The 25500-nt window shown below is 38.6% G+C and overlaps 1 protein-coding gene across 1 annotated transcript in view; it reads right to left on the reverse strand.

Annotated features, from left to right (window-relative positions):
- Nucleotides 1-1022: 1022 nt before the first annotated feature.
- Trip11 (thyroid hormone receptor interactor 11) overlaps nt 1023-25500 on the reverse strand; it is a 71161-nt gene continuing 46683 nt past the window's right edge. The window contains exons 14-21 of the mRNA XM_048362164.1: nt 23436-23599; nt 21694-21797; nt 18640-18739; nt 7596-7677; nt 5966-6080; nt 5205-5321; nt 2510-2654; nt 1023-1407 (exon numbers count right to left, since the gene is read on the reverse strand). Coding sequence (XP_048218121.1) covers nt 1187-1407; nt 2510-2654; nt 5205-5321; nt 5966-6080; nt 7596-7677; nt 18640-18739; nt 21694-21797; nt 23436-23599 — 1048 coding nt within the window. The 3' untranslated portion in view covers nt 1023-1186. The remainder of the gene's footprint in view (nt 1408-2509; nt 2655-5204; nt 5322-5965; nt 6081-7595; nt 7678-18639; nt 18740-21693; nt 21798-23435; nt 23600-25500) is intronic.

Consider the following 25500-nt stretch of genomic DNA (forward strand, 5'->3'; position numbering starts at 1 on the left):
CATGTCACAATTCCTTTAATGATGGGCTTATAAAAAAATTAAAGAGAAACGCTGGTTGCTCTGAAGTTCCAATAGCTGTGCTGGTCCTGAGAGGGGATTTGCGCTGGACCAACGACCTGATCGCTGCACCTGGACACGCAGGCTAAGTGCTATTGCTTATTACACGTGGAGGCAGCGGCACAGGGACACGCGGGAGGGAACGTCCACGTGACACCTTGAAGAAGAGCCCTCAGCTCTTCTAAGGAAACAGTATATCCACACCACGTACTTGACAATGAAAAAGAACCAACCCAGACTGGGGGTGTGGCTCAGTGGTAGAATACCTGCCTTGCAGGTGTGAAGCCCCATGTTCAAGCCCCAGAATAGAGCAAAATAAAAAAAAAAATGAATAAACTACCTGTCCACGCAAAAACTTGAGTGGATGTCTAGGAATTGTGCTGAGTAAAACACATCCACCTCAAAAGGGAACAGAAGGTATGATTCCCCTTGCACAGTGTTCTTGATATCACGAGGTTACAGAGCTGCCAACTGAAGGAGGGTGTTGGGGACCAGGGCAGGAGGCCATGAAGCACAGTTCTAGACGAAAGGGGGCAGCTCAAGGGGTCCTTGGGATGGAAGAACTGTGTGGTATCTTGACTGTGTGGCGGTCACATGAATCACACATGACAAGATTGCATAGAGCCGAGTACGCCTTCCATATCGGGCACCTACGACCTCGCCAGAACAGCCATGCTCCCGGCTTGTCTGTCCTTTGAAGATGATTGATTCGTGCTTCAATAGTTTCTTCCCTGGACAGAGCAGTCACTACTGTTTTTGTTTTTGTGCAAGTTCCTGATGATCTTTAGAAGAGCTTGAGAATCAGATGAGGAAATAAAGCTGGTAAAGATAGATAGCTACTAGTATCTTTGTCTTTCCTTTTTTTGTAAATTAAGATTTTTAATGCAAATGTTTCTAGATTAAATGAGGTCAAATCAGAGAAGGAGAAAAACAGATCATATAGCAAGCACTTGCTCCTTTGATACCTGCAATTTCTAAAAGCATTAAGAATATCTTTATTAAATTTAGAGAAATTACAATTGCAAACAAATGCATGACTTCTTCGGAAAGGCCACTTTGTGATAACATACATATACATAGTGTTCATGTTTTCCTTAAAGTGCTCTGTAGTCTGGGGCTTGGGAATCGCCTACTGCTTTAACAGGTCTTTCAGCACAACACCAGCGCTGTTGTCAGGCGACACTGGCAAGGGTGTAAAGGTGGGCAGAACATCTGAGATGGGCTTCAGGAGAGGATGGCCTGACCCTCCGGGTCCAAGCCCAGCGGGGTCAATGAGAGGAACCGCTGCGGAGCGGGGAGCCAGGAAAGGGCTCACATCTGCTCTTCTTCCAGTCCTGGACGCTGCGCCATCTAAAGGAGGAGACACGGATCATCCATTCTGTCTTTCTCCTTCACAAAGAAGCCCAATTGCAAGAAGCCCCTGGATGTGAGTAATGGTGGCAAGAAGCCTTCCTCTACACTATGCAATTCATTATCACCTTTCAAATCCCACTTTGCTGGAATTTGGCACATTTCTTGGACTAGTCTTTAATTATTTAAAAAGAAAACTTAAACAGATCTCAACTCCTAAATAAACATTAAATACTAATTTGTCACTGGGTGCTGGTGGCTTACAGCTGTAATCCTAGCTACTCAGTAGGCTGAGATAATATCATGGTTCAAAGCTAGCCTGGGCAGAAAAGTCCATAAGACTCTTATCTCCAGTTAACCATCAGAAAACCAGAAGTGGCGCTGTGGCTCAAAGTGGGAAAGTGCTAACCTTGAGTGAAAAGTCCCATGGACAGAGCCCAGGCCCTGAGTTCAAGCCCCACGACTGGCCAAAAAAACCCACAAAAAACCCCAAAAACCAAACTCTAATTTATATTACAAAAATTGGATTAAAGTGCACTTTTGGTAACTCAAAAACTTTCTGAAGAAAAGCAGTACTGCACTGTTTTGTGTTGCCAGACCTGGCTTCCAAATTTAATTCACATGCGGGGTTCTAGACCCAGCTATATGATGTATGATAGAATCCAAATCCAAAGATTTTAACATATACCTTTAGTTCATATTGTTAGTCTATATTAAAATACATATTTCAGAAAAAGAAGTGTTCCAATAAAGAAGCAATTTTAGTTCATCTTACTATCATCATTCTGTATGTAAATAAGACCCTTAGAGCAGAGAAGACTGTGTTACACGACGGTGTAACTAGTGTAACTAATCTGCCACCATTTCAGGAAGGATAATACAAAGTGGCTCATGCAGAGATAACTATTTCAATATACAAAGGGAAAATGTTTCATAGTAACTAAAGCAGATAAAATACAAGATTATTACAAGATAGAAAGCCAGTATTTGATGTCTTACAGGAATTTTGGAAGCAGCATTACAGTTTCAAAACACTGAAAATGCAGTATTACAACAAAGCAAACAAACACCCCCCTTCCCCCAAAAACACCCCTGATTTTACCTTTAAAACTTAGGGGTACATTTGCATCTAGTTTCCTCCTTCCTGGAGAATCCAGAGGTTTCATGTCATGAACAGAAAGCTTTGGTGGTGGAATAGACGGGTGAGACTCTGTTTCTAGAAATTTAACAAAAAGTTCTGAAAAAGACTAAGAAAAAAAGGTGTATTAGATTAAATAATAAAATTACATTCATGGCAGGCATGGTGGTATACGCCTAGAGATAATGGCTGAGGCAAGAGGCTTGAGTTCTAGGCCTCCCTGGGCTGCATAGTGGGACATGCTCAAAAATAAAAGTGCATTTATACAACTAAGAAAACACACCAGCTATTTTAATTAAATATTAAAAATTTATGCCATTTAGTTTTACTCTCTTTTTTTCAAATTACCTTCATGGATAATTGAGAATGCTGGTAGTAGTGCTTTGGATATATGGCAGTCATGATAGAACTTTAACAATTTAACGAATAATCTTTGATGATGACACTCACTTCCAGTCCTTATTAATCAGAGTTGGTCAATTAAGAACATTTCTCTCTTTTTTTTTTTTTTTTTTTTTTGCCAGTCCTGGGCCTTGGACTCAGGGCCTGAGCACTGTCCCTGGCTTCTTTCTGCTCAAGGCTAGCACTCTGCCACTTGAGCCACAGCGCCACTTCTGGCCGTTTTCTATATATGTGGTGCTGGGGAATCGAACCCAGGGCTTCATGTATACAAGGCAAGCGCTCTTGCCACTAGGCCATATCCCCAGCCCTCTCTTTTTGTTTTTCATTTGCTTTTTTTTCAAGGCAGTCTCACTATGGAACCCCAAGCTGGCCCTGAATTCATGATCCTCTTGCTTCTACCTGTCAAGTACTAGGATTTTAGCCACCCACAACCACACATTGTTTTGTAATGTTTTGTTTTGTCTTACTTAGTTTGTGAAGTGCTGGAGATGGAAACCAAGGCCTTGCACAAGCCAGGCATGCACTGCGCCACTGAGCTACAGCCCCAAGAATATCAGTTTCTTGCCATTAGTAGCATTGAAGACATCAAGTCATATTATTTTAATAACACGACATAGAAACCAGGTGACAGTGGTTCACACCTGGAATCCTAGCTCCTAAAGAGGCTGAGATCTGAGGATGGTGGTCAAAGCCAGCCCAGGCAGAAAAGTCCCCATGAGACTCTTGTCCCCAATTAACCACTTAAAAACCAGAAGTGGTGCTGTGGCTCAAAGTGGTAGAGCACTAGCCTTCAGCAAAAGAGTGCCTAGGCCACAACTGACAAAAAAGAAAAGCAAATATTAACATGATTTTCTAAAGGAAGACCCAGTCAATTGATATAGTGATATTATGAGATTAAAACAATGTGTACTATTTTCTCTTTATTGAAATAAATAAATGAATAAATGGATGTAGCTGGGCACAATGGCTGAGGACTGTAATCCTATTTCCTTGGGAGGCTAAAATTGAGAAGATGTCAGTTCAAGGCCAACCCAAACAAAAAGTTCAGCAGAGTCATCACAACAGAAAAGTTGTGAATGGTGGTTCATGCCTGTCATTCCAGCTAAGTCTGAGAATATAAACCGGAGGATGACAGTTCAGGTTGGCCTGGGAAAAAGTAAGACCCTATCTAAAAAATAACCCAACAAAAAAGGGCTGAAGGTGTGGCTCAAGTACTAGAGTATCTGCCTAGCAAGAATGGCCCTTGGTTCAAGCTCCAGTACCATAAATAAATAGGAAAAAAAAAAAAAACCCAAGAAGGAAACTGCATTCCAACTCACAATGCTACCCAATTCAATTCCCATCTACCAGGTACTGTGTTTCATGTTTATTTACTACCTTCCCAATGGCTACAGTCTGGTTCACAGCAGATCCTTAGTAAGTATTATTGACTCAATGATTGAAACATACATACCTAAGTATGATAATGGCTCTATCTTCAAGAATGGCATAATTTTATAATATTACTACCAAACAGCATTTATTTAAGAGTCTCACTATGTAGGCAACGGTAACCTTAAACTCATGATCTTCCAGTTTCTGCTTCCTATCTGCTGGGATTACAGGTATATACTACCATGACAAGCATAATTAACAATGAAAAATAAATATCACACAAAAAGATTAGATAAGCTGGTACCAGTAGCTCTTGCCTGTAATTTTAGCTACTCTGGAGGCTGAGATCTGAGGATCGTGGTTTTGCTTTGAAGCCAGTTAGGGCAGGAAAGTCCATAAAACTCTTATCTCTAATAAGCTACCAAAAAGCCAGATAGAGTGCTACCCTTGAGCGGAAAAAACCTCAGAGATAGTGCCCAGCACCAACACACACACACACACACACACACACACACATACACACTCTTACACTTTAAGATTAAAACTATATGCAATAAAATGACTAAGGGGCCAGGAATATAGCCTAGTGGTAAAGTGCTCACTTCGTATACACGAAGCCCTGGGTTCAATTCCTTAGCACCACATAGACAGAAAAAGCCAAAAGTACTGCTGTGGCTCAAGCAGTAAAGTGCTAGCCTTGAAGCAAAAAGAAGCCAGGGGCAGTGCTCAGGCCCTGAATTCAAGCCCCAGGACTGGCAAAAAAAACTCAAAACAAACAAACAAAATAACAAAAGGGTGGTACAAAATAATCTAAAAAGAAACCTGATAGGTTGCATATGAGTTTGTACCATTCATATTCAGCAGAGATAAAATTGGCTCTTACACTATTAAGCACAGATTGCTGATTTGGTCTCAAAGGTGTGTTGGGAACACTTTTTGATCCTCCTCCAAGCCATCCCGTCATCCACCTAGTAACACCTCCTTGGTCTTCACTGAACAACTGCAAGATTATTTTAAAACAGAAAAATATTATTAGTACAAGAAAAGAAAAATGAACCATTACTTGTAACGTGATTTCAGATAATAGCAAATCATGCTTATGAGTCCAAATCCTCATTTCCTATGCTTAGCAGAGGATACTAATACAATCAAAATGCAGCCTCAAGCACAATCTGAATGAAAGATTTTCATTTGTTTTTCCCAGTCCTGGGGCTTGTGACTCAGGGCCTGAGCACTGTCCCTGGCTTCTTTTGCTCAAGGCTAGCACTCTACCTCTTGAGCCACAGTGCTACTTCTGGCCTTTTCTGTTTATGTAGTGCTCAGGAATTGAACCCAGGGCTTCATGCATGCTAGGCCAGCACTGTACCGCTAAGCCACATTCCCAGCCCTGAATGAAAATTTATCTCAACATTTTAGCATGTTGATATATGTGAACTGGATTATAAATTGCAAAATATTTAAACTTCTTCAATATAGGGACGAATTTCCATGGTACCACCACATTGTAAATCTGTTCAGAATGAGGTTAGGAATGGAGCTCAGTTGAAGAATATTTGCCCTGTATATACAAGGTCCTGGGTTTGGTCCCCAGTGCTATTAGTGAGTCAGTCAATTCAGAATGGATTCCAGTGGCAAGTTAGTTACCTGTTCCATTTCTTCTTTTTTAACACCTAGTATGCTTCCCATCAATCGTAATACTTCATGGCGCTTAGTTTTTGGTGTGTGGAAATGACCAATGAAGAGGTTTCTCATGAGGGTTCTATGAAGATGAAGGCAGAAACAACTCAAGTTAACGTAATGTGGCATGTAACAAACACTAAACATATGAACAGTGTTATACTCAGATAACTGAATATTTATGGCACTGAACAAAAAAAAGTAAAGTAGTTGAATTAACAATGTTTCAAACAATTCAAAACATGTACTTTTTAAAACATCACTTTCTTCACCCCAGTAGCCAAATGAGGTGCCACTTCACAGGCCAGTGCTCACAAGACTACCTTTACAAGGTGAGGCTTTTTGGGGCTTAGATTTCCCATTCACAGTGACTAAAAAATTGCTAAGCTGGGTGCTGGTGGCTCTGAAGATCTGGGTTCGAAGCCAGCCCAAGCAGACAAGTCAGACAGACTCTTATCTCCAATTAACCAGAAAAAAATGCTATTATTACTGAAGTTTAAAAATATTAGATGAGGTAATGTACACATACACATACATCTGGCTTTCAGAATTTTGAGTAAGGCATATTTATTTAAAGACAGTAAAGGGAGAAAAAATAGTAAAATGGGTCCTTATTTTGTAAATACTTCATGTTAGGATGTTTTGATTCTTTGATACGGTTTTAAGAAAAAGAATAAGTTGGGACAAAAATACTTTTAAAAATAGGAAACATAAGTTATTCTATTGAGCTTTCATTAAAACTATCCACACATTTTATTAGATATAAAAAAAGATGGGCTGGGAATATGGCCTAGTGGCAAGGTACTTGCCTCGCATACATGAAGCCCTGGGTTTGATTCCTCAGCACCACATATATAGAAAAAGCCAGAAGTGATGCTGTGGCCCAAGTGGTAGAGTGTTAAACTTGAGCAAAAAGAAGCCAGGGAGAATGCTCAGGCCCTAAGTTCAAGCCCCAGGACTGGCAAGAAAAAAAAAAAAAAGAAAGGCTCCCTAAACATTTAATCACATACAAACAGGGAAATGGTAGCTCACTCCTGTATTTCTCACTATCTCAGGAGGCAGAGATCTGAGGATTACAGTTCAAAGACAGCCCAGGAAGGAAAATCTGAGAGACTCATTTTCAAGTAACTACCAAAAAGGCAAAAATGGCACTGTGGCTCCACAAAACTCAGGGACAGTGCCAAGGCTCTAAGTGCAAGCCCTAGGACAAGCACCAAACAAACAAACAAACAAACAACAATAAAACCCCAAAATTAATCACATATAAGCAAGGCACTGGTAGCTCACACCTGTAATCCTATCTACTCGGGAAGCTGAAACACTAGGATTTCAGTTTGAAGCCAGCCTGGGCAGGAAAGTGGTGAGACTCTTATCCCCAGTTAACCACCAAAAAGCCAGAAATGGAGATGTGGCTCAAGTGGTCGAATACTAGTCTTGACAAGCAAAATAAGCTCACAGACAATGCACAGGCCCTGAGTTTAAGTTCTAGGACCAGCAAGAAAAAAAATGTAATCACATATAAATCACTATATGAAGTTGTTCTACCATGAAAGCAATCTCTACAAAATATTATAAAAGCTAAAAGGCAAAAGCATACTTGTCCACTTTTCCTTCTGTACTGTTTACTAAATTCATCAATTTCTTTTGTGCATCATCCAGCATTTCTTGTCGAAGCTCATCTGTAAAATGTGAATAAAGATAGTCATTAGCCAATCAGCCTGAATATGCAATAACAGTTCAGAAATTTTTACGATGAAATTTAAACTTATGCTCCACACTAACTGGTAATATTAGATTACTTCCATCTCTTCTCTGGTTCAAAGAAAGTAGCTCTCGGCTACAGAAACTGCCTAAAACCCAGACTACGTATTATGCCATATGGGTTATCCCACAAATAATCAATTCTTTAGTAGGAAAAACTTGAAAATCAATCAAGGCTTCCATCTTGTTTAGAAACATAATAGCAAAAGATCAGATTTTCACTCCTGCTTCCCTTGCATGAAACGTTTCCAGTATAACTTTTGTTTAATGGGAGGAAATGGAAAAGACAACTTTAGATTTTCCTTTTTTTTTATTTTCCTGGCTGTATGCTGGTTTTGGTGAGCTGACTAAGAAAAGTATTTAACACCACTAAGACCACAATGCAAGACACATTTGACAGGGCAAAGCATTTCAGAGTAAGGAAACTGCAAAATAAAATTCAGATCACTGGCTCTAACGTACTAATCATGTTATAACAGCTTATGTCAGATTTAGAAGGGTATTTACACCATTTTTAAATTCCTACCTAAAAAGTAAATAAAACTGGTAAAATCTTAGTGGACTAATTAGACTGTAAGTACTTTACAATACAGTACATTACTCTGTTCATTAGCTAACACTCCACAGGACTGAGGGTACTGGGACAAAGGAACTTAATCCAACACGGAGTTTACACATGTTATGTTAGAATTAGATTATTTGAGCTAAGAGGTACTTACTAACTTTAATCGAGAATACGTTTTTCACTCTGAAAGAAATGAGAAAACCATGTATAGCTGGGAGCTAGTGGCTCATGCCTGTAATCCTAGCTACTCAGAAGGTTCAAAGCTGGGTAGGAAAGTCTGTGGGACTCTTATCTCCAATAAACTACTCAGAAAAAGCCAGAGGTGGCACTGTGGCTCAAGTGGTAGGTAGAGTGCTAGCTTACAGCACTCAGGCCCTGAGATGAAGCCCCAGGACAGGCAAAAAAACCAAACAAACATGTAGTAACTTTTCAAATAAGCAAACACTAACATTCAAACACTGGTCTTTGACCACTTTTCACAAAAACAAAACAAAACAAAAAAACAACCCAAAAAACCAAAATGAAAACAAAAGCACTTAGGACCAGTGGCTCATGCCTATAATTCTATCTCAGGAGGCTGAGATCTAAGGATTGTGGTTCTAAGCCAGCCCAGACAGAAAGGTCCCCAAGAGACTCTTATCTCCAATTAATACCTCTCTCTCTCTCTCTCTCTCTCTCTCTCTCTCTCTCACAGACACACACACACACACAGACACACAGAGTAAAAAACAGAAGTGAGTTATGGCTCAAAGTGGTAGAGCACTAGCCTTGAGCCAAAGAGCTCAGGGACAGCACCCAGGCCCCAAGTTCAAAAAACTACAAAACCCATATTCTACTTCTTTGATTATTAGTAACTAGAGAAGTTTTCTTATCAGAGAGAGTATCTGTACATATTTCCTCCATTTTGTGGGCTTTCACTTCTCTTTCTTGATGGTATTCATTGAAACACAAAAGTTTTTAATTTTGGTAAAGCTCAATTTCCTTTTTCTTGTGTTGCTTTTTACTTTTGGTGTCATGTCTAAATACTACTGGCAAACCTAGTATCATGAAAGTTTACTCTCATGTCTTCTTTGGAGAGTTTTATGGTTTTGACTCTAAATCCAGGCCCATGATCCGATTGAGTGCATTTTTGTGCATGGTATGAGGCAGATGCCAACTTTATTCTTTTACATGAGGGGACAGCCAGCTTCCAGCACTATATAATGGAAAACCAATTCTTCGGACCCCTTTTTCAAATGTTAACTGCCCATGAATGTCTAGTTTATTTCTGGACTCTCACTTCCCCTGTATGGAAAGCCTTTCTCTACTGGTACTACCGACTGTGCAGCTCCCAACATACTCCCTCTGAGGCTTTTCCAAGCCTTACAGATTATGGTTGTCTATCTTTTTCATTCTGTTCTGTACAGTTCTAATTTATAGCACTAAATGCAAATATTAAATGCCTACTGTAACCTTATAATGGCTTGTGGTTTGTCTACATTGCAAAATTCTGAATTGTAAAATGTCATTCATATAATAAGACTAATGTCTTACCAAAATACGAGATGGATGATGCCATGACCATATTATAAAAGATAGGTCTGTGTTTGGAAAATCTACCACAAACTTTTCCCTTCCTGTCTTTTCGGTAAAAAAAAAATGTATACTTGGCTATAAAAATGTATGAAAGAGAGAGAGAATGGGAGAACAGAATTCTTAACTACTCAGAGAAATAAGCAAGTTGATCTCTCATCATTGCTCTGACTTTACCATCCCACCAGAGTAAAGATAGGGCCAATCTCTTACATGCTCACATGCTCTTCTCTCTATAGCTACAGAAAGGCAGGAGTAACAGGTCAAATGGGACCACTCTTCCCACCTTCCATTCCTGAGATTTCCTTCTCCTATCCACTTTCCTCCATAAGGAATCATTTTAATACTAACTACATGATAAAAGGGCTACATTAAAAGTATTATCAAAATAAACTTAAACTAGATCTTACTATATGAACGTGGCCATAAAAAATTTAAAAATATATTGGATGTAGTGGTACATGCCTAATCTGATTACTAAATTGGCTAAGATAGGTAGACTGTGAACTCAAGGCCAGCCTGGCTTACACAACAAGACCCAATCTAAAAAGAGAAAAAGAAAAGAAAAAAAAAAAAAAAAGAGGAGAAGGAGGAGGGGGGAGGAAGGGGAAGAGAAGAAGGGGAGGAGGGGGAAGGGGGAGGAAGAAGGGGAAGGAAGAGGAGATGACACTACCAGAAGGGCTAGAGGGACTAGTGCAAATTGTGACTTTAGCAAAGAAATGCCCATACCCATTCCAAAGGTTCCTAGATGCTCCTTTTTCTCCAGGAACACTTACTATTCCCCTCTTATTAGAGATTCAAATATTTCTGTACAAAAATTGAAAATGAACTCAAACCACAATTTGAAATCAGAACCCTATTTGTCTAGGCAAGCAAAATATTATAAAGAAATGGGTTTTAAGCCAAATACAATTACTTCTGTGAATAATTTCACATGCCAAATAATTCTTTAGAAGTTTTAAGGGTGGAGACACTTTAAAGCTTAGCAATAGAGTAGCTGCGCTTGAGTCTGGTTTTGACAACCCGCGACTCCAAGTGTGTGTGTGTGTGAAGAACCCTCATGCATCAGAGCTCCCTTGAAACACCCAGAAATGGAGCCATGGCCTTCACCACTTGATTTAAAATAAAAACTGAATATAAAAAGCAATTGCCTGCAACAAGTCAGCACATCATAATTTTATTCGTGATTAATGGCAGTGCTCTATAATATTGTCTTCAGAGAGAATCTTAAAATTAATCACCTTCCTCACAAAGTCATTTGGCTATTTCATGAGTAAGCTTGAGCCAGAAGACCTGGAAGTAGTAGAGCGCTAGCCTAGAGCGAAAAAGCTTAGGGACAGCACCCAGGCCCTGAGTTCAAGCCCCACAATTGCCCAAAAAAGAAAAAAAAAAAGAATAAGCAACTGCTAAGTGAAAAGTTCTGCTTTTTAAAAATTTTACTTCCTGACAATGAACTCAGGATAAGAATTTTGCTAATATAATATATCCTCACTTCATTAATTTGAGCTTGACTAGCTCATAATTTGTGAATAAAACAAAAAACAGCTAATGGTTTACTATATGATTTACATAGTGAATTAAAATTACCATGTGTACTTGAGATAGATTTACCTATTTGTCTGTTTGTTTATTTATGCTGGTACCAGGGCCTGAATTCAGGGCTCTGTGCTCCTGACTTGGCTTTTTCAGTCATGTCTTGTGTGCTACCATTTGATCCATGCCTTCAGTCCAAGAGATTTTATTTATATAAATATTTTAATATAACCAAATCAGGGCTGGGAATGTGGTTTGGTGGTAGAGTGCTTGCCTAGCATGCATGAAGCCATGGGTTCAATTCTTCAGCAACACATAAACAGAAAAAGCCAGAAGTGGCGCCGCGGCTCAAGAGGTAGAGTGCTAGCCTTGAGCAAAAAGAAGCCAGGGACAGTGCTCAGGCTGAGTCCCAAGCTCCGGGTCTGGCAATATATAAATATATATAAATAAATATAAATACATATAAAACCAAATCATATTTATTTTCACTTTCTCTTTTTTTCCCCCTCAATCTTTTATACTACATTTTCCCAAAGTAAGAAGTAAAAAAGTGTTTTTTAGGTGAGTGAAGACTCTGAGTCAGGTTAAATAGCATTTCATTTTTCAAGGTTTGCACAGACCAGCCATATTTCAAAAAGACTAATTCTGCCAAGGGCTGGTGGCTTACTCCTGGAATCCTAACTATTCTGGGAATGAGGATTGGGGCTCAAAACCAAACCAGGCAGAAAGTCCATGAAACTCTTATCTCCAATTAATCACTAAAGTGCTGTGGCTCAAGTGTTGAGTGCTAGTTTTGAGCAAAAAAAGCCCAGGGGCAGCATTCTGGCCTTGAATTTAAGTCCCATGCATGCCCAGGACTGGCATGCATGTATGCACACAAGCACGTCCACACGTGTGCATATATACACACACACACACACACACAGTTTTGTCAGTGAAAAGTTAAATCATTGTAATAATGTTTCCACTTCGTGAGGCGCATCCTCACTTCACTTAGAGAAGTTGTTAGGGTTTTTTTTTGGCCAGTCCTGGGCCTTGGACTCAGGGCCTGATCACCATCCCTGGCTTCTTCCCGCTCAAGGCTAGCACTCTGCCACCTGAGCCACAGCGCCCCTTCTGGCCATTTTCCATATATGTGGTGCTGGGGAATCGAACCGAGAGCTTCATGTGTAGGAGGCAAGCACTCTTGCCACTAGGCCATATTCCCAGCCCTAGAGAAGTTTTCTTAAGGGTCATGTAGCCGGAACTGCACTCACATCTGAGAATTCCTTATTATAAATTGGGAGAATGACATCACCCCCAAGGAGTGTTTGTTTAATCTGCACAGAGTTTTTTTACAAAACTCAAATTAGGTGTCACATGAAAAACAAAGTAGAATATTTCCAAATCCAGATTCCTATTGTCTCTCAAAGGAGCCAAGACGTAACACTGGACCCCAGATCCAGGCAGGAGAATCCGCATGGAGTGTGCCGGTACTAATGTTCTCCTGTGGACCCCAGGCTTTACTTATCTCCTTCGCTAGTCTGGATTGTCACTCCAGCCCAGTTTACATTGTGGTTCATCTTGAGAATTCCAGTTCTCCATACAGCAATTCTCTCTCACCTCTACCTTCCCAGCCCTCTACGCAAACTCACTGCCCTTTGCTTCTTATTAGTCAACAGTTACCAGTTTTTCAATTATGCTACCTCATTTCACATGAATTTCTTCTTCTACCTAAAATGGTTTTCCCAACTATCTATCTACTCAGTTGAACTTATTCATTCAAAGAGGTCAGCTGTACCCTTCACCAGCCTTTTCTGCTCTTTCACAATGCCATGGCTCAGTGGAATGACAGCCCTTGGGTGGATGGGGTAGCTCAGAGGTAAAGTGCTTGTTAAGTATGTGCAAAGCCCCGGGTCCAATCCCCAATACCACAAGGGAACGAAATAGAAAGCTCTTTCCTTTCCTCTCAACTGGTTGCATGTATTTGATTACATGTCTCTTTCCCTTTCCTGCTTGTCTGCAAAACTCCTGAAGGCAGGACTTTCATCCCTCATCTTTCTATCTTGTCTACTGCCTACTTGAAGTGTTTGTTCTATAGTGGATTAACAATGAATATTTGATAAACCAGTAAAAGAATAACTGATTTCTTTTCTGGGAAAGAAGAATATATGAGAAATAAGGAAAGAACCAGCATTCTAAATTATTCATCCATTCCTAAAAAAAGTAAGAAAGGTTAACACTACATGTTAACTCAAAACATTCTCATCTGTATATCATATACTATTACTTTATACTTAGACAAATAATTTTTAAGAACTGTTATTTCTAAAACATTTTATTCAGACATAAACATTAGGCTGACATTTAAAAATATAATCATTAAGTTTGAAAAATAGTTTAATTATATACCTAATATGTACTTTTTCCTTAATTAAAATGCTGCCATTGTCTAGCATACCCAGATGTTTATGGCATTACAAGTAACATTTTAACCATTGAAGACAACTGAGAAAACTGCATCTGGTACCTCTTACATGTTTCCTCTAAAATCACTACTTCTGCCAAAAACATCCATAAAGAAATCTCTCCAAAGATTTGGGAAACAAAGCGTCTGGGAATGTATTTGGCCTATGTTCAACAGGACATTATATGTTTTCTTGCATAAATCACATCCTGGAGAACAGAATATCTTTACTTAAAGTAAGAAATCCACCATACAGCACCATAAAGGTAGTTCCATGAAAAAGCATTTAAACTGCTTTTAGAGCTTGTAAATTTAAAATGTGTTTTTATGCTTCATATAACAATAAGTTTTATTTGAATTAATTTTATACACTTGTCTAGATTTTCTTTTAAAATTATTCTAAGGAAATTTTCCATTTTTGATCCAGAGAAGACTTTTTAAAAGCAGTCACTAAATTTCCTTTTTTAAAAATAAAATCAGGGCTGGGGACTGGGAATATGGCTTAGCAGTAGAGTGCTTGCCTTACATGCATGAAGCCCTGGGTCTGATTCCTCAGCACCACATAAACAGAAAAATCTGGAAGTGGTGCTGTGGCTCAAGTGATAAAGTGCTAGCCTTGAGCAAAAGAAGCTCAGGGACAGTGCCCAGGCCCTGTGTTCAAGCCCCAGGACTCGCAAAAACAAAACAAAAAAACCCAGCTATTGCTAGATGTTGGTGGTTTGTGCCTATAATACTACTTAGGAGGTTGAGTTTTGAGGATCTTGGTTCCAAGTCAGCTTAGGGAAGGAAAGTCGTGAGTCTCTTATTCCCAGTAAGAGCCACCAAAAAGCCTGAAGTGGAGCTGTGGCTCAAGTAGTAGAACTCTAGCTTTGAGCAACAAAGTTCAGGGACCCTTGAGTTCAAGCACCAGTGCCAGTGTGCATACATATACACACACACAATCAGCTACGGATCCTCTTTGAGACCTTTGTATAGAGCTGGAGAGGTAGGCGTCAGTAGCAGAGCACTTGCTTAGTGTGTGCAAGGCACTAGGTTTGATTCCCAGCACTTGGGGCAGGGAGAAGTGAAGATACAGGTATTAACTTACAGACAGAGCTAAAGACTGTCTGATGCTAGAACCAAATTTTATTGCTTATAAAAACTTATTTTTCTTTGAACAGCATAAATTCACTCTTCACTAATAGTGAAACAAGAAGTATCTTGTGCTTTGTAGTTCTATGTATGCAATCATTTTCCTTAAGCCTGGATTTATCAGGAGGATGACATTAGAAAACAAACTAAAGAAGTAAAATGCCCACATATTTGCAAGCCATCTTTGAATGGCTCAGCTATAGTCTAGCTGTAAGCCTGGAAATATACAGGTGTACATTTTCTCATCACTAACAATCCTATGACAATTCTCGACCCTGACTAGCTCAGATAAAGACAGACGATGCCTTTATCTGCTTCATAAAATCGCATATTAAGTTTGAGAGAACAAATATAAGATGGCATATGAAATAGGTCTTTGAAACTATACTGAAAAAAAATATTCTTAGCTGGGTTCACTCCTGTTGTTCAAAGCCAACCCAGGAAGGAATCTCCAATTAACCACCAGAAAACCAGAAGTGGTGCTGTGGCTCAAAGTGGTAAAGCACTAGCCTTGAGCAAAGAGCTCAGGCACAGTGCCTAGGCCCCAAGTTCAAGCCCCATAACCACCACCACCACCACCACCACCACCAATGGTAACAAAAAGAATACTTTCACTGAGATGTTAAAATAATGTCTAGCAGGAAGGATAACTGTAAATCCTTCTACAAGCCATTATCATCTATTAAGTCATCATACCTAGAAGATCTTGGGGGGGGTTTCTTTCATCACTGAGAGTGTAAATTAGTATTAAAGAGTTTTTATAGTTTGTTTGTTTTTTGCCAATCCTGGGGCTTGCCCCCAGGGCCTGAGCACTGTCCCTGGCTTCTTTTTGCTCAAGGCTAGCACTCTACCTCTTGAGCCACAGCACCACTTCCCGCCTTTTCTGTTTATGTGGTGCTGAAGAATTGAATCCAGGGCTTCATGTATGCTAGGCAAACACACTACCACAAAGCCACATTCCCAGCCCCAGTTCTTATACTTTTAAATAGTTCTTTTACTTTCTAGGTAAAATCCCAATAGTGGTTTAAGGTTCCCTTTGAGTTCTTTCCCCCCAAGGGCTGACCCTTAATGGAGTTCTAGAGAACATGTAGCCTGATAACTACTGTCTTAAATGGTTCTCAAGTACTTACTTAGTGACTGATAAGCATCTATCTTTATGTTTTTTATGCCAGATCTTTAAGCATCCCCTCAGTTGCACATACATGGTAGAAATTACATACTTTGAGTGTTTTAATAGTGGTATCATTCATACGACAGGTCTATTCACACACACACACACATGTGTACATGTATATGGGAAAGGGTAGCACTGTGGTTTGAACCCAGGATCTTGAACTAGCTATCTAGGCACTTTACCACTTCAATAATGTCTCCAGTGCTCTCTTCATGTCTGATCAGACTAAATCGTCTTATCTTGAGTAGCAACGATATAATCAACTATTTTGGCTATCGCTTTTAAAATGAGTTTCCTAATATTGTTCAAATGTTGAAAATGAAAATCAGCTAATCATTAGTCTACGAATTCATAGAAATAAAACAATACTTTGCCTCAACAATTCAATTCTCTGTGTACTTTCTCGCCACAAAAATCAATCTGTCTTTTTCAAAATTGTTTCTCCTGGCAAAACTTTTTGCTGTCTGGCCAACTTCTGTGTTAAAAATAAAGTCCAGTATTACAACATCAATCAACATTTTAAGTACTTAATGATTTATAAAGGAAAATATACAGTGATGCTTTCTGAAATAACTAAGCCAATCAAAAGTTTATTTACATTATTAAGAGTAAAGCTTTGGGAAAATAAAGTCACATTTGTGTTTAGAGATATAAAAGCAGTATTAAGCACTTGGGTCATATGAGAAAACATTGTTAAAAGAGCTGAAAAGGGCAAGAATAATTTAATTTAAAGACATAACAGAGCCAGCCATCTTTGTAGTTCCCTTCCTGTCTGTGCCACATTGGCTCCCTGCCTGCCTTTCCAAATAGCATTTGTGCAAGCCTAATTAAGTAGAGTTCTCTCCATAGTTAGTACTGACTCCATAAAAAGAGCCCCACAGTCCTGACATTGATGATGAATAGCCATTACAATTTTTATTTGAAGAGGAACCTAGGCCACTTGTCTTAGCAGATTTAATAAGAAAATGTGGAACCATTTGATCACAGGGATTTTCAATGGGTACCTAAGCAAGTACTAATGACTACAAAGGGCTGTGATATTTTTACTGACTACTAAGTCATAGATTTACTGACTAAGTCATGGATCTATTTTATTTTACCATCTTGAGCTGAGAATGACTCTGGTAGATAGGGAATGTAGCCTTAGAGATTACAGAGGCATGATGCATAGTATTGAGTTATTATAGACAAGGATATTTTCATTAGTCTAGCTAAACTCTTAAGATATAAAATCTTTAGCTAACACTTCCAGTAACAATGTGTCTCTGAAATAATGCTGTACTTATACTGGCCTGCCATGTAACTACATTATTTTGCCAATAATTGCTGCATCTTGCTAAGGCAGCCATTTGGACAGCAAAGGCACAGTATAGAGGGCACTACCATATTTTCAAAGATGTAGATTTCTAGAACAAAAGGCAACTATTGTCTTGACATGGAAAAACCATATACACTAGAGATCAGAGTTAGATTATCAGTTCATTTAATCTATAAAAAGAATACTCTTTACTTTGGAGTTGTCTGAATGGCAAATGAAAAATGAGAAGACTAACTAATGCAGCCTATGTTTTATCAACTGTCTATAATACATACTTAGTACATATTATTTCCTTGCTGCCCATTTCCAGGTCCTCCTCCAGATTTAGAGTTCCCAGACTGGTAATTCTTACAAAGTAGAGGCCTTTCAGAATTATTTTGAGGCCACTATACCACATATTAGTTTTTATTTTGTTATATTCCTAAGAAACTTCCACTTTCCGTCTCCTGGAGTTAGGCCAAGTTCCTTAGGTTTGTGCTTTACTCTCTATGCTTCAGTGGTTTGGTCTGCTGGCCACCTTAGTGAACAGGTCACTATTCCTGTTTTAACAGTATTTCTGATGTCCCATAGCCTTCTAATTTCTATTTTACGGTAGATGGAACATGTTTCTTAGTTTCTTAATTATATATCCTGTAACTGCCGTGGAAACATAGACCACCTAAAGCTTATGCATTGGTAGGCTCCATTATCACCCTTCCAATCACCTTAAACCATTACTTCCTATATATAGCTCTAGAATAGTTTTAACTTCCTGATTATCACTAAGTCAGAGATTAAATGAGTGCATGTCATCACTGTCACCTATTAGGTTCAACAAAACACTATGAATTACCTGGTAATCTGGGGCCCGGTGGATAATCTAAATGCAAGATTCACTTTAGGGAAAGACAGAGCACCGAAACTAAACCAAAACATGCTGAGTATCTAGGTATAAAGTCTCATCTGCGATCAACCATCTAGTTAGTTATACTCAGATGTCTGTTTCACAAAGTTACTCTTTTGAGAATATCTATGATAGATATAGCATCTACGGTAGAAAGGGAAGCCACCCACCAACAACGTTGGTCTCACTCAGCTGTACCAACACATAGTGGAAGACTACAGTTCAACTAGAAACAAAGGAAAAGAGGGAAAAACCTACTTTGTTTTTTAAGTTCTTCAAGTTGCTCTTCCTTTATATCTAACTGCTCTGTAAGTCTTGATGCTGAATCCAGTGCAGCATTTGCTTCATCCAAACGTTCCTAAGGTAGGGAAGTTTATTAAAAATTCAGTATGCAAAAACTGTTGTACACCCCATGGGCTAGAAGACATGTTACAGCTTAGTTAATGAAGCCATACCTCTGTGATGGGGACAAGTCCATGCAACTTAGTTATCAAAGACAGAACCCTCAGCCTTTCTCAATAAACACTGCCTTTTTAAAAGAAACTTAATAAAAAGAAGAAAATTCTACTAAAAGACAATATGAAAAAGTTTTAAAAAAGAACAAGACATAAAACTAAAAAAATATAGTCAAGGAATATAGCAACAAATGTTCTTGCTCTTTTGAATTTTACAAGTCTAACACACATAAAGTGATGTTTCATTATGACTTTATTACTTGAATTTTATTTCCCTGACTACTATTGCACTTGAGTATTTTTGTCTGTTATATGACAGCTGGATCTGCTCTGGCATGAAAACCTCTTTGTATATGCTGACAGTTGTTTCTACTGAGCTGTCTCTCTTGTCAATTTGCAAGAATGCTTTGTTTCCAGATAAGAATCTTTTGTCATCTGCAATAAATAAATAGTTTATCAGATATGCATTTTTCTGACTATACTTTTTGCCACTTAAACGCTGTTAAATGATACATAGTCAAAAATACCCTGCTGATTTTATAGCTTCATGAGTTTAATCTGTTACGATCTTCTCTTCTTTGCCTCTAAGAATGTATGTGCAGTCTTTTAGATCTTATTGCAAGACATTTGGATTTTTGCATGAAAATCTTGCTTCTTGGTTAGAGTACTTTTGACAGTTTTTAACCCACTAAATGTGAAAAAAAAAAAAGTCCCCCGGTTGCTGTAACAGTCAAAAATACCCCCAGATAGCCAACATGTACTCCCAGCTGAGAATCTTTGCTTTAACACAACTGGAATCTATTTCTGTATATGGTATAATATCAAGTCCAATTTCGTTTCCTTCTTTATGAATATGTCATTTATTAAACTATCTTTTTTTCTCATTAAATGAAATCTATTTTAGTTCAGAGCTTAGTTTTAAATCCTCAGGTATCTTGGGCCTTATTTAAGGATCATTCTATTCACTAATAAGCCAATGTTGCATTGGTTGACAGCTCTATTTAGACATTCTATAGGCAAGTTCCCTCCTCAACATTATTCCTTCTCATAATTTTCTTGGTTCTTCTGAATAACTTACCCATGTAAATTTCAGGCTAAAATTCAGAGTGATAGTTTATAGATGTGTTATCTGGAATAGGCAATAAAGTCAACATTGCTAAGAAAGCAAGAATAAGGAAGGTGTAGTTATCTTGGATAATCTGTGGGCCCCGCAGGACCAGGTGGAAGTTCTTAAAAGGAGAGATTCTCCTTCCCTTACAAAAAGACAAAAATGCCTTTTAAGGACAGTAGCTTCTGCCTAGATCCAAGTTGCTGTGACTTTCCTTCCTGCTTGTGGACAACAGCTCTGCCCTAGGCCTGAGTTCTATCTATCTTGCTTTTGATGTGCCCTTCCCTATTTCACTGCCAACCCTACAAACTGCAGACCTGCCTAGCCAGTTTCTGCATCATATGGTCAATTCCTTGGCTGGTGGCTCACGTCTATAATCCTAGCTACTCAGGAGGCTGAGAGCTAAGGACTGCAGAAGCCAGACCAGGCAGAAATCTATGAAACTTTTATCTACAATAAGCTACTCAGAAAAAGCTGGAAGTGGTATTGTGGCTCAAGTGGTAGAGCTCTAGCCTTGAGCAAAAGCAGCTCAGGAATAGAGCCCAGACCCTGAGTTCAAGCCCCAGGACGGGCAAAAAGTCCCCAAACCCCTCACAGGTGTGTCTGTATGTACTGTATGCACACACATAGGGGTTGAGTTCTGACTGATATACAGAGGGACAGAAATAAAAACATTGCAATAAAAATGTACTACTCAAATCCACAAAACTAAATTTGGCATAAAAGAAATTTAAATACATTTTAAAATTACTCTTCAAACCTTATAGTTTATATTTATAAGATTATTAAAAATTAAAACTAAAGGTTTTTGAACATCATTTATATATTTTTTTCTATTTGTTTGGCTTTCATTTCAGTAGCTTCAGTTTTTACCTTTATTCTTTTCTTCTTATGATTTTCAAAAAAATGTATATTGCATTTTAAATTATAAAAAAAAACTACTTGAAAAAGATTTGAGGCAGGCATAGTGGCTGATTCCTGTGTCCCCAGCTACTTGGAAGGATTGTGGTTTGAAGCCAGTTCAAGCAAAAGGTAAGACTCCATCTCAAACAAAAAAACCTAGGCATGGTAGCACATACCTGTCACCCCACATATGTGGGAAGCATAAATAGGAGGGTTGTGGCACAGGCCAGCCCAAGTCTAAGTGCAAGATCCTCTCTGAAAAATAACTAAAAGCAAAAAGGTCTACGGGAATGACTCAAGTGGTAGAGCACCTATAGCGCAAGCACAAGGTTCTGAGTTTATACCCCAGTACTGCCCCGACTCCTCAATTAAAAAGATCTGGACTTGAAGCAGTTCCAAAAGAAGATACTCTGGAACCACGGGACACAGTGAAAGTACTGGGACTAGCCCCGAAAAAGTTGGTGAAACTATCTCAAAACCAAATACAAACAAAATACCTGAGGGCAAAGCTCAAGTGCTAAGAGTGCTGGCCTGCTAGGTGCAAGGCTATAAAGTGCTGACAGAATGGATTGCTGGCAGGAGTAAATTAGCACAACTATGTTAGAAAAACTGTTCCATTTCAAATGCCCTTTCATACCACTTTCACTATGCCTACTCTAAATTTCTAGTCAGCTAAGAAGAATCTGAGTATCTTGTTCATGATTACATTTAGCAGGCTGGACAGAAGTCACCACTCGTGTCATAATCACTAAATGAACACCCCATGAGATTATGTCCAAGACAAAATCCTAACAGCAGTCATATCATGAATAACACAGTTTACAACAGAATACTGTTTTGGCCTACCTGCAATGATAACACTTTTCCTTCCAGATTTTCTGCCTTCTTTTTCCATTCAGTTATAAGCTGTTTTTGCTTTTCTAATTCAGCAGAATACATAGCTTTTTCCTCTAATGAGACAGGAAAGTTGTGTTAGTATTTTACAATTTATGATAAAACGGCAATTAAAAACCACTGAAGAGGCAAAAAACAAACAAACAACAACAACAACATTGAAGAGGCCAGGTGCTTGTAATCCTAGCTACTGTGGAGGCTGAGAACTGAGGATCAAGGTTTGAAGCCAGCCCATGTAGGAAAACCTGTGAGATTATTTTCAATTAACTACCAAAAAGCCAGAAGTGGAGCTGCATCTCAAGTGGTGGAGTATTAGCCTTGAAAAAAAAGCTCAGGGATGGCACCCAGGCACTTCAAGCTCCAGGACCCGCATTGAAAGAAAGAAAAAGAAAAGAAATGAAACAAAACACTGAACAGCACAAGGCCCCGATACTGGCATATAACAAAACAAAATATATCTAAAACAGTTGAAATACTTCAACAAGAATAGCAATGCATATATACTTTAGTGATCATGTTAACAAAATAACAAGGTCAATGTTTCCTATGCCTAAGCCTTTCTCCATCTTGTCTCCCTTAGAGATTCTTCTCTCCCTTTATAACTCCATTCAAATCATCCCTTTTAACAATGCTCTCTATAGCCTCAATCTATACAACTTGGCATACATACTCATTCTACTAAATGCATTATAAAGCAGACCTAAAGAATTCTTGTGTTTAAAATTCAGGTTAGGCCAATGGTTCATGCCTGTAATCCTAGCTGCTCAGGAGGCTGAGTTCTGAAGCCAGACCAGGCAGAAAAGTCCCTTATCTTCAATTAACCATCAAAAGGCTGGCAGTGAATATGCAGCTCAAGTAATAGAGAGCTAAACTTGAATGACAAAGATGAGACAGCTAGGCCCTGAGTTCAAGCCCAAGTACCAGTACTTAATCATAAATAAGTAAATAAATTCAAGGAGCTGGAGGTGGGGTTCAAGTGGTAGAACATCAGAATATGAGCAAAAACATCAGACTTTGACTTCAAGTCCCAGTCCTGGAGAGAACAAAAATTCAATTCACATGTGGTGGTTCATACTGTCCAGCTATGTAGGAGAAGATCAGGAGGATCACAGTTTGAGGCGTGTGTGTGTGTGTGTGTGTGTGTGTGTGTGTGTGTGTGTGTAGGCGTGTGTGTGTGTATATACCAAAACCCTACTTTAGTCAGAAAGTCAGGTATGATAGTACACACCTGTGATCCCAGCTACGTGGGAAGCCTAGGTAAGAGGATCACAGCCTGAGACTAGCCACAGACAAAAATGTGCAATACTATTGAAAAAATAACCCATCAAAAAGGGCTGGGCTATGGAATAAATGCTAAAGTGCCTGCCTAGCAAGTGCAAGGCCCTGTTTTCTACATGTACATCTTTCTTCTTTGTATTCTTTTCTTTATCATATGAGCACCCTTCTTCATGTTACCTTTATAGTTCTTCAACTTTCACCCTAACTAGTTATAAGATACTAAAACTTTTAATAACTAAGTATACTTTATATTCGAGTTCCACTTGGAAAAGGAGTCTAAATTAATTTATTGATGGCTCCTTACCTCTCTCCCTTTAACAAGAAACTATGTCTAGTCTAAAGTAACATTTAAATATGGCAAAATCACCAATAACTACTACAATTTTCTTCACTGAAAAATCGGCCATGCAACTTACCTTGTTGGAAGTGTTCTAGGACCATCTGCAGATTGGCTAATGATGTAGCATACTGCTTTACTTGTTCCCGAGAGACAGAAAGCTGTAATGCAGTTTCATCCCTTTGCTTGGAGACCATGTTCAACTGTTCTTGCAAGGACTCTACCTGCACGTTGGCCTGATGACTTCAAACAAGAGAGTGAAATCCAATTGCTTCTATCTATTTAGCTATTTTAACAAGAAGAAACATACTCCCTACATCTTACTGCATTAAGTTCAAAATGTCAAAGAATTTATATATTTAACAAGACAAAGCATCTTCACACACTTAAACATCTTTAAATGTATGTTTAGGAAAATGTAACTCTACTAATTTTGCCACTTAACCATTTTTAAGTATAGTGTTGAGAGGCACTAAGTACACTGGTACTGCTATGTAATTATTCCCCAATCTATCTATCTGGACAGTTTTCTTCTTCCCAAATGTTAACACTATAGCTATTATGTAATAACTTCCCTTTTCCTTCTTGGCCCCATCTATTTGTTTCTAAGAATTTCATCTTCCCTACAGTTTATTGCATTAAATTCAAATTAGATTTCAGACAAGGTCAAAGAGTTCCTCTGATTTTTGTTCTCTCCTTCTGTTAGTTCAATCACCATCCTGTCAAAGTGACTTTGAACAAATGAGTCCTTCTAAGTCTAAGAAAAATCCTATATAACAAATATCAACAAAAGAGTACTTTTTCTCACAAACAGCTTTGTGTTTCTAGGATAAATATAATTGTAATAAAGTTTTAGTTGTAAGGTAGAGTGCGTGCCTAGCATGCATAAAGCCTTGGGTTCAATTCCTCAGCACGTAGAGTGCTAGCCTTGAGCAAAAGCAGCTGAGGGACATTGCTCAGGCCCTGAGTTCAAACCCCAGGACTGGTCAAAAAAAAGTTTTAGTTATAATTTTATAACTTTTTAGTTATAATTTTTTAGCTTTTAATCAAATCAAGAATGAAGTCTGACTCTCCACTGCTTTTGACACTTGTAGTCCTTTGATGAATTCCCAAATTCCTAAAGGCTATCCCATTGACTAATTAATTGCCTTTACTATCATCTTTCTGCCTACCTTAGAGAGACTAAACCCTATTCTTGCCCCATCTAAGAACTCAGAAATCTCTAAAAGTCACATTTATACAGCACCTATCCAGTCTGGAATGTGTCCCAATGTGCAATTACATTCAAATTATTGCAATCATCTTCATGGGATCTAATATCCAGCTAAATTCTTTTAGAGCAGCCATTGAAACTTATGAAGAGCAACTACTTTACCCAATAGCACCCTCTTGTGGAAAGAGCTGTAATTGATGAGACTTGAATTCTGTCTCCCAATGTCCCTGGACTTTGTTCCACTGTGGGTTAGCAAATCAAAACATGACTGTAAGAACAATGAGTTATTTTTTTTTTTTTTTTCATTCGAAGAATTTTGCTTTTTTTTTTTTTTTTTTTTTTATATTTTTTTTTATTTTTTTTTTTATTATCAATTGAACATAAATTTTTTTTTTTTACAAGGTGCTGTGCAAAGAGGGTGCAGTTACATAGTAGGGCATTGTGTACATTTCTTGTGATATCTTACAACCTGTTTTCCCATCCCTTGTCTAGGTCAGGTAGACCCATATGCAGTATACAATGTATCAAGCACATATACAGTGTTCACAGACTTGGTCTCTACTGTCTCTCCATCTCCCTTTGTTAACAGTCATATATCAGGGAGATCATGCCCCTTTGTTTTCTGTGTTCTAGGCTTGTCTCACTCAACATTATTTGTTCGAGTTCTGACCATTTCCCTGCAAATAACAATATTTCACCATTCCTAATCGCTATGTAGTATTCCATTGTGTATAAGTACCATATTTTTTGGATCCATTCATCTGTGGAGGGGCATCTGGGTTGTTTCCAAATTTTGGCTATTGTGAATTGTGCTGCGATAAACATGGAAGTACAAATGTCCTTTTGATATCTTGGGTTTTGCTGTTTAGGATAGATGCCTAGGAGTGGTATGGCTGGGTCATAGGGTAGGTCTATATTGAGCTTTTTGAGA

Source organism: Perognathus longimembris, chromosome 14 (assembly GCF_023159225.1).
Source record: "Perognathus longimembris pacificus isolate PPM17 chromosome 14, ASM2315922v1, whole genome shotgun sequence".
NCBI lineage: Eukaryota > Metazoa > Chordata > Mammalia > Rodentia > Heteromyidae > Perognathus > Perognathus longimembris.